The 13,153-nt window shown below is 32.5% G+C and overlaps 1 protein-coding gene across 1 annotated transcript; it reads right to left on the minus strand.

Moving 5' to 3' along the window:
* Positions 1 to 454: 454 nt before the first annotated feature.
* On the minus strand, positions 455 to 2,580 carry LOC133680987 (aluminum-activated malate transporter 2-like). The gene is made up of 6 exons (XM_062104065.1): positions 2,295 to 2,580; positions 2,085 to 2,225; positions 1,686 to 1,958; positions 1,443 to 1,555; positions 1,215 to 1,358; positions 455 to 973 (listed from the first exon to the last, which is right to left on the minus strand). Exons 1-6 carry the CDS (start codon positions 2,578 to 2,580, stop codon positions 500 to 502), a joined length of 1,431 nt encoding a protein of 476 aa, XP_061960049.1. The 3' UTR covers positions 455 to 499.
* Positions 2,581 to 13,153: the final 10,573 nt, after the last annotated feature.

Here is a 13,153-nt window from a genome sequence, read left to right on the forward strand (position 1 = left end):
TTTTCTTGCTCATTGGATCATTGAATCTTTCAGAATTAATCTTGTTGATTGCGTTAGTTTTATTATTTTTCTTATGATTTTTTGGATTTATTATTTTAATTTGAAATTTATATTATTTTTCTTTTAAGTTTTAAGCTTTTAGAATTTTAGTTATTTTATAATAGAGTTAGGGGTTTTTTTTAGTATATTTAAAGGTTTTCTAAACCTCAAATGGAGACAAGTTTCATTACATTATTTTTATAAATAAATTGTGAATTTAAAGTTCATATCAACAACTTTTATCGCTTATTAAATTTTTTTATGATTTCTATGTTATTGTTTTTCTTATAGTTTTTATCAGTATCAAGTGTCCTCAATCTTATTTATACATCAATCGAGATTAAATTTTCTTTCTTTGCGAAAATGACGAGTAAAAAATATAAATTGAAGGTACCCATAAATGGCCGAAAAGAATGGTATTATTGAAATACACTATACGCGACATGATCGTCACATATATTTACACTTCCATACTTTGCTTGCTAGCCTTTGGTGCTGAAGAACTCTCACTTGGTGAAGCAGCAAGAGTTGATTCACTGACAGTGATGACATGGGGGCAATTGACCATCTGAGCTGATTTTACACTCTGAATTTGTTCTGATAAAGGAGACTCTGCACTCTTAAATTGGGCTTTGGAGGCAAGTTCATGTATGGATGCAGCAATTTTTTCAGTGCATGTGACCACATCAACAAGTATTGAACACACTGTAACCCCTGGTATAACTTTCAGCAGGTCAATGTCTTCCCATATGCCTGATTTGAGTAAAGATTTGATATTTTTGGCAGCAGATTTTGCATTTTCAATGTGGGAATCTGCAGAAGATGGCTGCACCATTATTTTGATTGCCAGTGCTAGTTCCTTTAGTGCTTTTCCAGATTCTAAGCTCATAGTTGTGCATGCTTCCTGAATTATGGTACTAACTTCTGATGATACCTGCAAGAATAAGCAGCAAATATTTAGAGATAAGCATACCGGAGTGCTTTCTTAGCATATTGTTCCTAATTGATATTAATTTTTTTATTATTTAAGCCATACATAAAAGCTTGAACTTTACGAATTTTTGTGAGAATGGATCGCAACATATGATATGCCGAAGGCTTAAAGTAGCATATCACGTTGTATTTAGACATCCAAGATGAGATAGCTTCTAGGGAATTGATTTCTTTTCCTATACCTGGATGTCAGCATTTAAGTATCCATTCAATGCTTCAATTCGGTAGGCACATTCTCGAGCCAGAGTCCCAACTTTCAGGTATAGTTTCCATGGATGTCGAAATGGGAACCGACCATGACCTGGCTCCCATGCTGCAAAATTAGCCTGAAAGGCATCAAAACTATTATCAGAAAATAATTTAATTATATAGGGGAAGAGGAGGTTGGTGCGTGAGAGATTTATACACACCAAGGATCCTTCACTGTAGTTTGAATTGAGAAAACTTTTGTATCCTTCCAAAATTTTCTTGTCCTCATTACACTCTTCAACCCCTGTTCTTTTGAAGTATTCATCACCAAATCCTGTAAATTTTATCTTATCTTAGTAAGTTTTTGAGCATCTGCATGTTAAAAAAGAACAATTGGAATGAATGCATCCACTACTTGATAGGTTCTACGAGTTAGGGCACTGCTTTGTTGGGGACATGCATACCTTCTAAGAAGTTGCCAAGCTTTTCAATGTTGAGAGCAATCAGATTGTGAAGATCTTCACCAGCCCACACAGGGAAAATCACAATAGAAATGATGACACAAGTAGCACCACCTATGCAGATGGTTGATAATCTTCTATGTGCTAACTCTAATATTTCATCGTCTCGATAACCAGATACCGATATCAAAGAGAAGGTCAATATGAATATTAACATCCCATAATCATATCTCGATTTAATTTTCGGAAAGAACCTTAAAAATGTTGATATTGTAGCTGCAAACAAAAACCAAAATAATTTGGAATACATGAGTACCTTTTCATGTAACAGTAAGGATCAATATAGTATGAACTTTGAGGTGCAATAATTTTTATTTTGTGTGCATGCATGGTTAAAGATACCTTGTAGAAAGACAAAGAACCCAAGTAGTATGGGTTCTCCAATATGTCCAGAGAGGTTTGCTAGGTGATGTGCTCCAGCACCTAGTCCACCAGCCATTAGCGTTGCCATTCCTCTATTCAATCCTTTTCCAAGAGTAGCCCCTGAAAACTAATTTGTCAAAAATGATGAAAGGGAATTTCTGTTCTATTTTTAAAATGTCAGAGACTTACCCACAGAGAATTCAAAGACAACAACAACAGTCATAATAGCCCATATTGCAGTTTCATCAAAATTACTGTAAAGTGGCTGACAGTAGTAGAACATTGATACCAATGTAAGTGCAAGCCCTACTTTTAGTGAATGAATAACTCTTCTTGGATCATCTTGTCCAAGCTTCTTTATGTTCCTAGCCAATTCAACCGTCTTAACTTTGAACTGCACAGTCAAGGCCTTGAGCGACCTTCGTCCTTGAGTGAAAAACCCAGTTTTGTCACCGCTTCCATACCCAACTTCCATGGCTCAATGAGGGTAGGAAAGATCGCATGAACTGAGAAATATCAAAGAGAGCAAAGAATAAAGAGAGTTGGCCAAGAAGGATATTGGAGGAGGGACTCTACACGCTTCAAATTTATAAGAAGTCCCGAGAGCTATTTGGGACTGAGAGTCAGGTGAAATAAACATGGAAATCATGATTCATGACTAACCAGGTAGACTTTGAAGTTAATTCTATGGATTGTCACATGCCTCTGGTTCTTGTACAACGACATTTTGAAGTCAATATGTTTGAAAGATCGTTTCTAAATTTTACTGGATAGCTTTTCTTTTCTTTTCTTTTTCTATTTGTATTTGATCGATATGGACACCACATATGGGTTGTGCTTTTTCTAGTTCAAAGAATTATTGTATCAGTTTATGAAAATGGTTATTTACTCTCTATTAAAATATATATGTAAACTCTATTTGTGGTATGTTTAATTTTTTTTATTGAATATTTACATTTAAAGTAATAATTGTTTATTGATAAGATAGCAATATTGCTTTACATTTAAAGTTGTTAGAATTAAGAGGTGACAAAGAAGCAAAAGATCTACCATGAGTCTTTCCTTGACGCGCAAATTCTTGAATATATTATCAAAAACTTTTATCATAAAATAAAGATAAACATTTCTACCAATCAATGTTTGAAATAAACCGGAAAACGAAAAGATATATTAAATTTCTCACCACTTTATTGAAATCTGTTAATGAAATCATTGAGATCCTACTATTCTTTTTGTTTGCATCTAGAAAAAAGAATGTGAATTTATACTTATTCTTGTTGTTCGCATCTTGAAAAAGGAATTAGATTTCATACTTAGAATTGGACGAAGGGTTTTTTTCATGCTAGAGTTTTTTTTTTTTTTTGAAACATGCATGCTAATAAGTCTTATTAGTAGATATAGTTTTTTATTCTATCATTGGATTATATGAAATATTCATAAGAGATTATAAAATCACTATTTTTTATAAGATTAAAATCTTGTATCAATATGAAACTAGGAAAGCTTTAAAATAAAATTTAGAAGTTATTGTTTAAGAATTGATATATTTTCCTAGTTGATTTATGAATTTTTTTCTATTTGATTTAAAACTCTTTTATTATTTGTTTTCAACTTTGTTTAGGATGTGTTCTTCAAATATGGTTATTTAGCTTGTATTTTAGTAGACTACTTGAAAAGAAATCTTCATTAATAAAATTTTATATTAAGGTTTTTGTGTTGTAACTCTATTCGGTAAAACATTGTGTTGCATATGCTTACTGCCTTTCTTATGTTATTCATGCCTATGTTAGTTAGTATTAGAGCTCAACGATTTCTTATGATTAGTTGTTTTTTGCTATTCAATAACCATGGATGGAAGAGGTAATCACAGAATATGATATGTTCGTGTAGTAAGGGATGAGGAGGTTTTCCTTAAAGAAAAAGACGTTCAAGAATTGGTAATAAAAGACATGCAAAGATAAATTACTAAATTAACTTGTTGACACGCGATAATAAACATGAAGATGCTAGTTGAAGAATTATCCTATCAATTAACAGATATAAATAAGAGAAAATTAGGGGGTCGTAAGAAGAGTGACACATATCCATGGCCAGTTTTGAAAATCCATTTCAGAGGCATGACAGAGAGGGTAGTTTCTTGATGGGATGAATATGATATTGCGACTAAAATTTTTAATGATTCTATTTTTTATGGATTAGAATTAACCATCAAAATTAGATAAGAATGAGGAAGATGATGCTTAATGAGAAGATTTTGATGTATAAATCTTGGCTTATGATGACCTTGAGTATTTGAAAGATGTTCATTTTAACAAGTATATTAACTTTGATTGTAATAATAAAATCATAAAAAAGGAACCAAATTAGATGTGGTTTCATAGGTGATTTTTGATAAAGCATATTGTGAAAAGTGTGTTTCACATATGTTGGCAGAGAATTCTGAAATTGATGAAGTTAAAGTTGATGTTCTTGAACTTAAGATAAAAGTTATGAAACAGATATCTAAAAGTTCTTCAAGTGGAGAAACCATCACACATCTTATTAGTAATGATATAAAAGATATAAGAGCTTTGGGTTCTTATAGTTCTAACTTGTGGTTGAGTTAGAGTTTAAAAAGGTTATTGCATATGCTTTTCAACATAACTCAAAAATTGGTTCCATTGCTAAGAAGGCTGAGCATGTAAAAGGTTGAAAACTTTTGATTGAGAACCTATAAGATCTAGGTAAGTGTAATTTGAACTCGAGAACGAGCTCTCTACAATCCGAGGAGACTGGTACAAGAGATATGCCCCAAACATGCAGTATTACGTTAACATACTTTTGATCTGATCAATGGATCAAGCTAAAATTTTGTTGGACTATTTCTTTGTCAAAACCTTGATGGGTTTTAAATCACTGGAGACTTGTTGGGCTCAAAACCTTGCTAAGTTCTTTTTGTTGGAGTCTTGCTAGACTCTTTCTTGCCAAACCTTATTGGGTTTAGGATTATCTTGAGCCTTGCTAGGCTTTGGAATTTCATTGGATCCTTTTTTTGTTGAACCCTTGTTGGGCTTTAAAAACCAAATCAAGCCTTGCTTAGCTCAGAACCTTGATGGGTTCCCTTTATTAAGGACAATTTTTTATGTAATTCCTGCAAAAATATTATATAATAATTTGGTATTAGATGACATGCATGCATCCTTACCTTATTGGAAATATAGGCCTTATTTTTTGGAAATCATCCTTTTATTGGTTGAAAGGTTTGTTGCTACTAATCTAACCCCTTGGTTGCTCAACTTAAATCTTTAGTCCACAAGAGTTTTTCCATGTGATTAATGTGTTTGATTGCCTCTTTATTGCATCAACCCACTTAGGTTTTTCCAACGTGATCAATTATGCTTGATTGTTTTTTTGTTGCACAACTTGGACTTTTAGGTGCTACATGAAGTTCTGCTCGGTTAACCATTCTTCAATAAATGACAAACTTTCTTATTGATGATGTTGCCTCCTGGTCGAATGATGCACCCTAATTTGTGATATTCTTACACCATTACTCGCTTATTTTGATGGAGAAGTGGCACTCTATTACTTTTACTTTTTGAAGGGTTTATCAAATCATCTGTTGTCAATGAATGTTGCAAATTGCTCTCAACTGATGCATTCATGTGCTAATATTTTTCAGGTATCATATTGATTCTTGCACCATTGCCCATTAATTTTAATGGAGAAATAACACTTTGTTACTTTCACTTTCTGAAGGACTTCATCAAATCATTTGTTCTCAATGATTGTTGCAATTGCCCCCAATTGATGCATTCATATGATAATAATTTCTAGGTATTATATTCATTCTTGCATCATTACCCACTCACTTTGATGAAGCAGTGACACTCCATTACTCTCAATTTTTAACGAGTTCATCAAATCATATGTTGTCAATGATTGTTGCAAATTGCCCTCAATTGATGCATTCATATGATAACATTTTTCAAGTATCATAGTCATCCTTCAAAGGGTAAACAAGATTTTTAGACATGAAGATGCCTCCCAAGTGTAGCATTACTCTCAAACGTTGATGGTGTTTGTCAAATCATAGAATATCCTTGAGCAACATTATCCTCAGCTGATCTAGTTGTACTCATTCTCCTACTCGTCATCAAGAGGTATTTATCATCGTTGGATGTTGTTCATAGTTTCAAAGGATCATCATTTGATTATGGGCTTCTTTGCCCCCCCAACTGATCTGGATATTGTTTGGTATCCCTCTCAGGGTCCACTGTTTTTCTCCCTAGTTATTAAACTTGTCATTTCTAGTCAAGGACCTTATAAACACAGTCAATGATTGATTTTGTTTGGAAATCATTTTCTTGTTTTGGAATCAACTTGAAAATTTCAAGGATCATGCCTATTTAAGTCTAATTGTTGCAAAGAAATTATTATTATGATATGTTGAAGGTACAAGATAAGGTGACCTTCTGCTTTTATATGTTTCAAGGTAAAAGACTCGAGTAAAACTCGACGTTTTGTTGAGAAAAAATTGTCACTTTTAGCATTAATTATAGCAGCATGATTAACAACAAGTAGCTTTGTTCACAATGTCATGATTCTTGTAAAAATATTCTTTCGCATTTCGAGAACACCATTTATTGATCCAAGTTTCTTGTTTGATTTTATAGAACGGGCTTTTAAAAAGGCACATTATAAGGCTATAGCTTTTGGCTATGAAAGAAAAGGATTTAAGCCTCAAAAGGTATTTCAAGGTTTCAAAAACTTAGGATCACTATCATTATGTCTTTAAATCTTTTTTTCGTTCATATTTAGTTGATTTACCCTTTTTTCTTGCTTTAGCGGGGCATCCTCATTTGTTTTGACTTGGATTTAGTCATTTATATTTTCTATTTGGGCATGCCCTCAAATAGGGACCACAAGGGATATATTTTATAATGTGAAAGGATAGCAAAGTTGGTTTTTTATCATTTCAAACACAAGCAGTTTGAATCGATAAATTTTGCACTTGTTCAGTATAATTGTTTGGAACTTTGGCATAAAGATGTATGTTTTTATTAATAAATGACTAGTAAATCAAACTACACATGATTATGCATATAACTAAAATGTGGCCCAAGAGATATGGGGTGCAAGTTTTTTGTGTATTTTTCATTTTTCGCATCTTGGTTCAAAATTGTTCAGTCACCTCAGAATTGGAATTGCTTAAATGATTTGCTTTAACTGTTTTAAGGAAACATCAAATTATTTCTGAAACCAGAAGGCAAGTTTAATTTTTTAGGATTATTTTGACGAAAGGGTTTTTATAAAATTGATGTTACAAAATGTTTTGAATTGAGCCATGGAGTCAGTCATGAGGGTCTGTTTTATGAGTTTTAAAGGGTTTGCCTATTAGTATTTTTCAAGACACACCTTGGGGTTCAATCATTTACAAAAAAAAAAAACCATTTTCATCAAAAATATTTATTGATTTTAATGCAAAAACTAGATTATGAAAAAAGCATAATCCATTAAAAAAATATGATTAAGGTTTGTAAAATATCTAAAATAAAACGTGGTCTTAAAGACCTTGTTTTCAAATCTAAAATGACAAAGCATGTTGACTAGAACAATCTGACTTCTCTTTTTTTCTTCAACATTTGAAGCTTTCATAGCCAGCAAATTTCTCTCTCCGCATTGCCGTTGGAGGTTTTATAGCCCTCATATGTAATTTGCCTAGCCTCAATAAGCTAAAAAAGTTTGTCCTTGAAAGAATGACAATTTTCAATGTTATGCCTCATTACTCCATCATGATACTCATATGTTTGGTTAGGCTCACATCACTTCAGGTATGGTGGTTGAAATGGTTTATGTGAAATCAGAGTGAGTTGTTCAATACTGACCAATTTCTCAAGCATCTCTTTCAATAGCAAAAGGAAGAGGTGGTAAGGTCTTCTTGTTCTATAGTGGATGTTCGTGCGGATGCCTTGGTTAATTTTGGTGAAACCCCAATTAATGAACCTCGTCGTCTTTTTTATTTTTTCTGACAGCAATTCTCTCAAACACCACCACTGCGTTAGTAAAGTGTTAGGTTGGGGCACCGATCAGATGGTTAAAATAAGGGTTTTTGAAATTATTAGAGAATAGATTGACCATTTGTTTTTCAAGTAGGGGTGGATCAACTTGAGCAGCCTTCTCTATCCATCGTTAAGCATATTCCTGCACTGATTCATGGCTTCCCTTTTCTAATGATAATAGATTGGATCGGTCTGGAACCATGTCCATTTTGTATTTGTACTTCTTGATGAAGGAATTCATAAAGTCTTTCCATTTTTGAATATTGGTTCTATCTAATCTTATGTACCAATTTAGTGCTGCCATACTCAAGCTATCCTGAAAAAAGTGCATTACTAATTTTTTTATCATGCACAACTTCTATCATCTTGTTGTAATAGGACTTGAGGTGAGTGGTAGGGCACTAAGTCCTGGTATATTTTATAAACTAAGGTACACGGAAATTCTTTGGTACAATCACATTTGAAACTAGACATATATGTGTAGCTTCTACGGGGTTATACAACTTTACTCCCTTGATAGCCTTCACTCTTGTTTCCAATGCTTCTACTTTGTCATAGTCTATTACACTAGGATACTTCATTTTCTAGGACTCGCTGGCATATATGTCAATAGTTGCTGGGGCCAGTAGAGGTATTGTGGACTATACAAAGGTTGTGTTACACTGAGGGTCCTGAACTTGTCCTCCTATCCTTTCTTCAAGCTAAATCATTGTAAAAGTAATGGGATGATTAGACGGGCGTTTACTAAAAAGGTGTTCAAGTGTCTACTCAAGCAAACTTGTGATGCAAGCCATGTTAGCCTTCAGAGAATCCAATTCTTTTTGAAAATAATCATGATGGCAAGCATGTTCTTCATCCTTCATGCTTCTTTCTCGCAATCGAGTGTTGTAAACTTTGTAAATTAGAGTTTTCTAAGGACCTGTATTTCAACTTGCGTATGTACGTATGATATTTAAACATGAATACATGTGTGCTTATGAATGAAAGTGTATGTACACGTATATTGAATATGAATTAACCTGGTCGAAGGGCTAATCTGTGACTTCTTTGTTGAATATAGGCAAAAATCCATAGTCTGATTAATCTAAAAAGATCTTTCTCAAGTCCTTATCTCAATTAAATACCATACACATTGGAGAGTACAAAAAAATAATGATTCTAAGCCTTTTTTATTAAAAAAAAAGACAATGATTTTTATATGTAGTAATTTCCTAACCTTGGTCTTTGGGCAATTCCCCTCAACTAATTATATCATCTCAAATTCTTACCTAAAAAAGAAGTCATGGTCTTAGTTTAGAAAATAATCTAGAGTTCAGGATTATTAATCAGGTCTGCCTTAATGCAAAAATAATTATTAGAGAATCCATATCTTAAGGTTAAGTTTTAAGCCACTACATGAAGGGTAAGCTTACTACATGATCTCAAAAGAGTCTATAACTACAAGAAATGATTGGAGCATAATATGACCATCATTACCAAGTAAATGTTCAGCTCATGGTTGAATGTTTTACAAATCTGAACCCTGATTAAAAGCCATGAAGCAGATTGCTAACCCACATTTGATTTACTTAAGCATGATTAATATGTCAAAAGTACATGAGCAGTACATAAAAAAATGCATGGTAAAATTAAATTACATAGACCACCAAAAATAAATAAGCAAACAAACAAAGCTTAGTCTAATCAAACAATTCCTTAGTAGAGTCATCATCCTATCGTGATGTGTTTGGCGTTGAATGATAGATTTGTCTCCTAGAATTGAAGAGTATTTGAGTCTAATCATAAAGTTATTAATAAAGCGAGTCGCCACCAAGTATCGTAGTCACTTGAAAATCTATGATCTGTGAAAGTCTAGGTAAAAGGACTAGTTGTACAAAGAGAAGATGTATCACCCTCTACACTTTACATATAGTAAGCTGCATTGTTAATTAATTGTTATTCTAAGTCATTTTTCTATTTGTTGGTCTCATCTAATGGTTCAAGGCAAATCATTTTTCGTGAGGAAGTTTCTACCTTATAGGATTAAATCCTAATCTTTGTTTTGGGCTGTTGGTTTTGGAGGGGCTACTCTCGGTGAAGCATAAGAAGGGAAATGATGTTGTTGATCTAATGTGTTTTTGGTTCACTTTGTATGTGTGTGGTGAGTTTTGGAGAGAGCACAATCATGTCTTTCTTTGTATGGGTAAGGTTGGTGATAAGTGTTTTTTTTTATTTTATGAGTGGCAGTTGGCCTTGTAAAAAATAGAGAGATAAGGATGTTAGGGTTTTTTGGTGTGTGGGAGGAGAAAATGTGGGAAAGAATTTTTTTGGCATTTTCTTTTCTTCTTCTTCAATTTTTTTTCCTCCTCCCTCCTTTTGTGTGAGATAACCATCTATAGAGACTTACTCACGAAGAAAGATCTGACTTGAACCTTTAGATGAGACCAACAAATAGAAACATACCTTAAATTAACAATAAATCAACAATGCAGCCTACCATAGGTAGGTGCACTAGGGGGTGATGTGTATTTCCCTTGCACAATTAGTCCCCTTATCCAGACTCTTGTAGACCATAGGTTTTTTCTAATGACCATGATACTGAGTGGTGACTTATCAAATCATAACTTCATGATTACTTCCAAAAACCCTTCAATCTAGAAGGCAACTCCGCCATTCGATGTCATGCACATCATGATAAATCTAATAAAATCATGTTCAAAACCTATTTAAAGATAAAAAAAAATCATTTCAATTGAATTTTCATGAAGAATTTATTATTAGTACTATTATTTTCATGTCAGATACATAATAACTAAAAGAAATTATTAAAGTTCAAAAAAGAATTCATAATAATATTTAAGAACCATGTCAAAACTGAATAGTAACTGAATCTAATAAAAAATTTATAGTGTAAAAAAAAATCTAAGAAAAAAAATATATGTCAGACAACAGGATGTTTGTCATAATGTAAAACATATTTGTGCATCATAATGCTCAAACCTGTAACCTTTGACTTGTCACGCGTGCTAACCAACTAAGTTATTGTAGGTTGACATCGAGGCGAGCTGGCATTTAAAAAGGGTAAGAAAAATGAAAAGGAGTTGCCACCTAAATTTATAGTAATTAGAAACTCAAACTAGTCTTCAGAGGTTTTGGGTATAGGGTTGGTTATGTAATAAGAAAGATAGATATAACATATACATCTTATTTAAGGTAAGATTCATTGTTATTTGTTTTCAATGAAATATGTTTTAATGTAGTTTGTCTAAATTAGTATGTATGTTATTCAAGATATTGTCATTATCCACGAAACAAAGTCTGAAGGATAGGGCCCAATGTTAAACCTTATTATCCTAAGATATTTGGTAGACTATATTAATTGACTTTATTATTAGTTAACATCCGAAAAAAAAGGTCTATTGTGAGAGCATTCCATCCTGAGTCTTTTAACATATGATAGAATCATTTAATATAAGGTTGAGATATACATGATTATGGTCAATTGACTAAATAATGTCCAAAGAACAAGGTATAATTGTAGACCATTCCATCCTTGGTTATTTAGAAATGATGGGCACACATATACGTGAGACTTATTATGGTTAGAAAAATCCATAATATCTATTAAGTAGTGCTGGAAAATATGGCCTCTTATTAGACAATTCCATATTAGGATACTTAATAAATGATAGGGATGTCGAGTTGAATTTGTAAAATTATGAAATGGAGTGATTATGTGGTGACTGAAAATCTTATTAATTAATATCCTCGATATCATGTATTTATTGGTACTATTATTCACTTATTGACATCTAAAGAATCAGACCCAATAATGGACCATACCATCCTGGATCAATTAATAATTAATAGAAACAATTCATTCATCAATCAAATATTAATTGATCCTATTATCATATATTTAACATTCGAAAGACAAGGCCTAATATATGACCATTCCATTTTGGGTCAATTAACAATTAATACAAAGACAATTTTATTATTATTTTATTTTTCTTTATTAATCAAAATCCAATATACAGTGCCTAAGTTTAGATCATATCATCTTGGGTTGATTAATTATTTTTTCACTTTTGTTTTTAATATATGCATGTTTCTTCTTCATCATCATTTTTTCAATAATATATCCATAATGTGATTACTACATCATTTTCTTAAAATCACATAACCAATTCATATTATAACTTTCAAAAAATTTATCACATCCACCCAACCAACAAACAAATTCAAAATTAATCAGTCCATATTCAATCACATTAAAAACAAATCAAACCAAATATTCAACAAATTTAACAAGCTCCTAACAAAAAAATTTCAATCATTCAAAATAAATTCTCATAATATTCATGTCCAATCCAATCCAATATTCATGAAAATCATCTCAAATCACAAACACACATTAATTCCAATCAATAATGCACAATAATGAGCATTTTATCCCAAATTTCACAATATTTTAGTAATTTGTAAAACAAATTATTTGAGTTTATGGATCGACCTTCTAAGATGCTTGACATTTCTAAGATCTACTGAAATCAAGGCCTAAAGACTATTAGAACAGTGGTGGAACAGCTAAGAAATTGTTAGAGATTGCCAAAACAGTGTTGACGAATATAGACCACGTGCATCTGTGGATGAAGGCGTATGGGTTGATGTTCTAGCAACCTGATATATGAGTGACAAACAAGATCATGTAACATTGCCTCTTCTCTTCTCAATTGTTCTGGTGGTGTCATGAATAGTAACTTATAGATGCTCATGTAGAAGATTTTATGATGGCAATTTGTGTGGTTGAGGTGCAAAACATTTAGGTTGAAAATAGAAAGAGACAAAAATGAGGATGAGCAACCGTAGGGTTGATCTCAACATGGTTGATGTTGGTATGGTGGCTGGTTTGACAGTAGTAAAGAGGAGAATTTGTCACGGTGTTCATGGTGTTTATTGGAGTTAGGTGTTATTGGAATAATTGTCAGTCATCGGTGTTTGTTGCACTTGACATAGTTGTCAATT

Source organism: Populus nigra, chromosome 1, assembly GCF_951802175.1.
Source record: "Populus nigra chromosome 1, ddPopNigr1.1, whole genome shotgun sequence".
Classification (NCBI taxonomy): domain Eukaryota; kingdom Viridiplantae; phylum Streptophyta; class Magnoliopsida; order Malpighiales; family Salicaceae; genus Populus; species Populus nigra.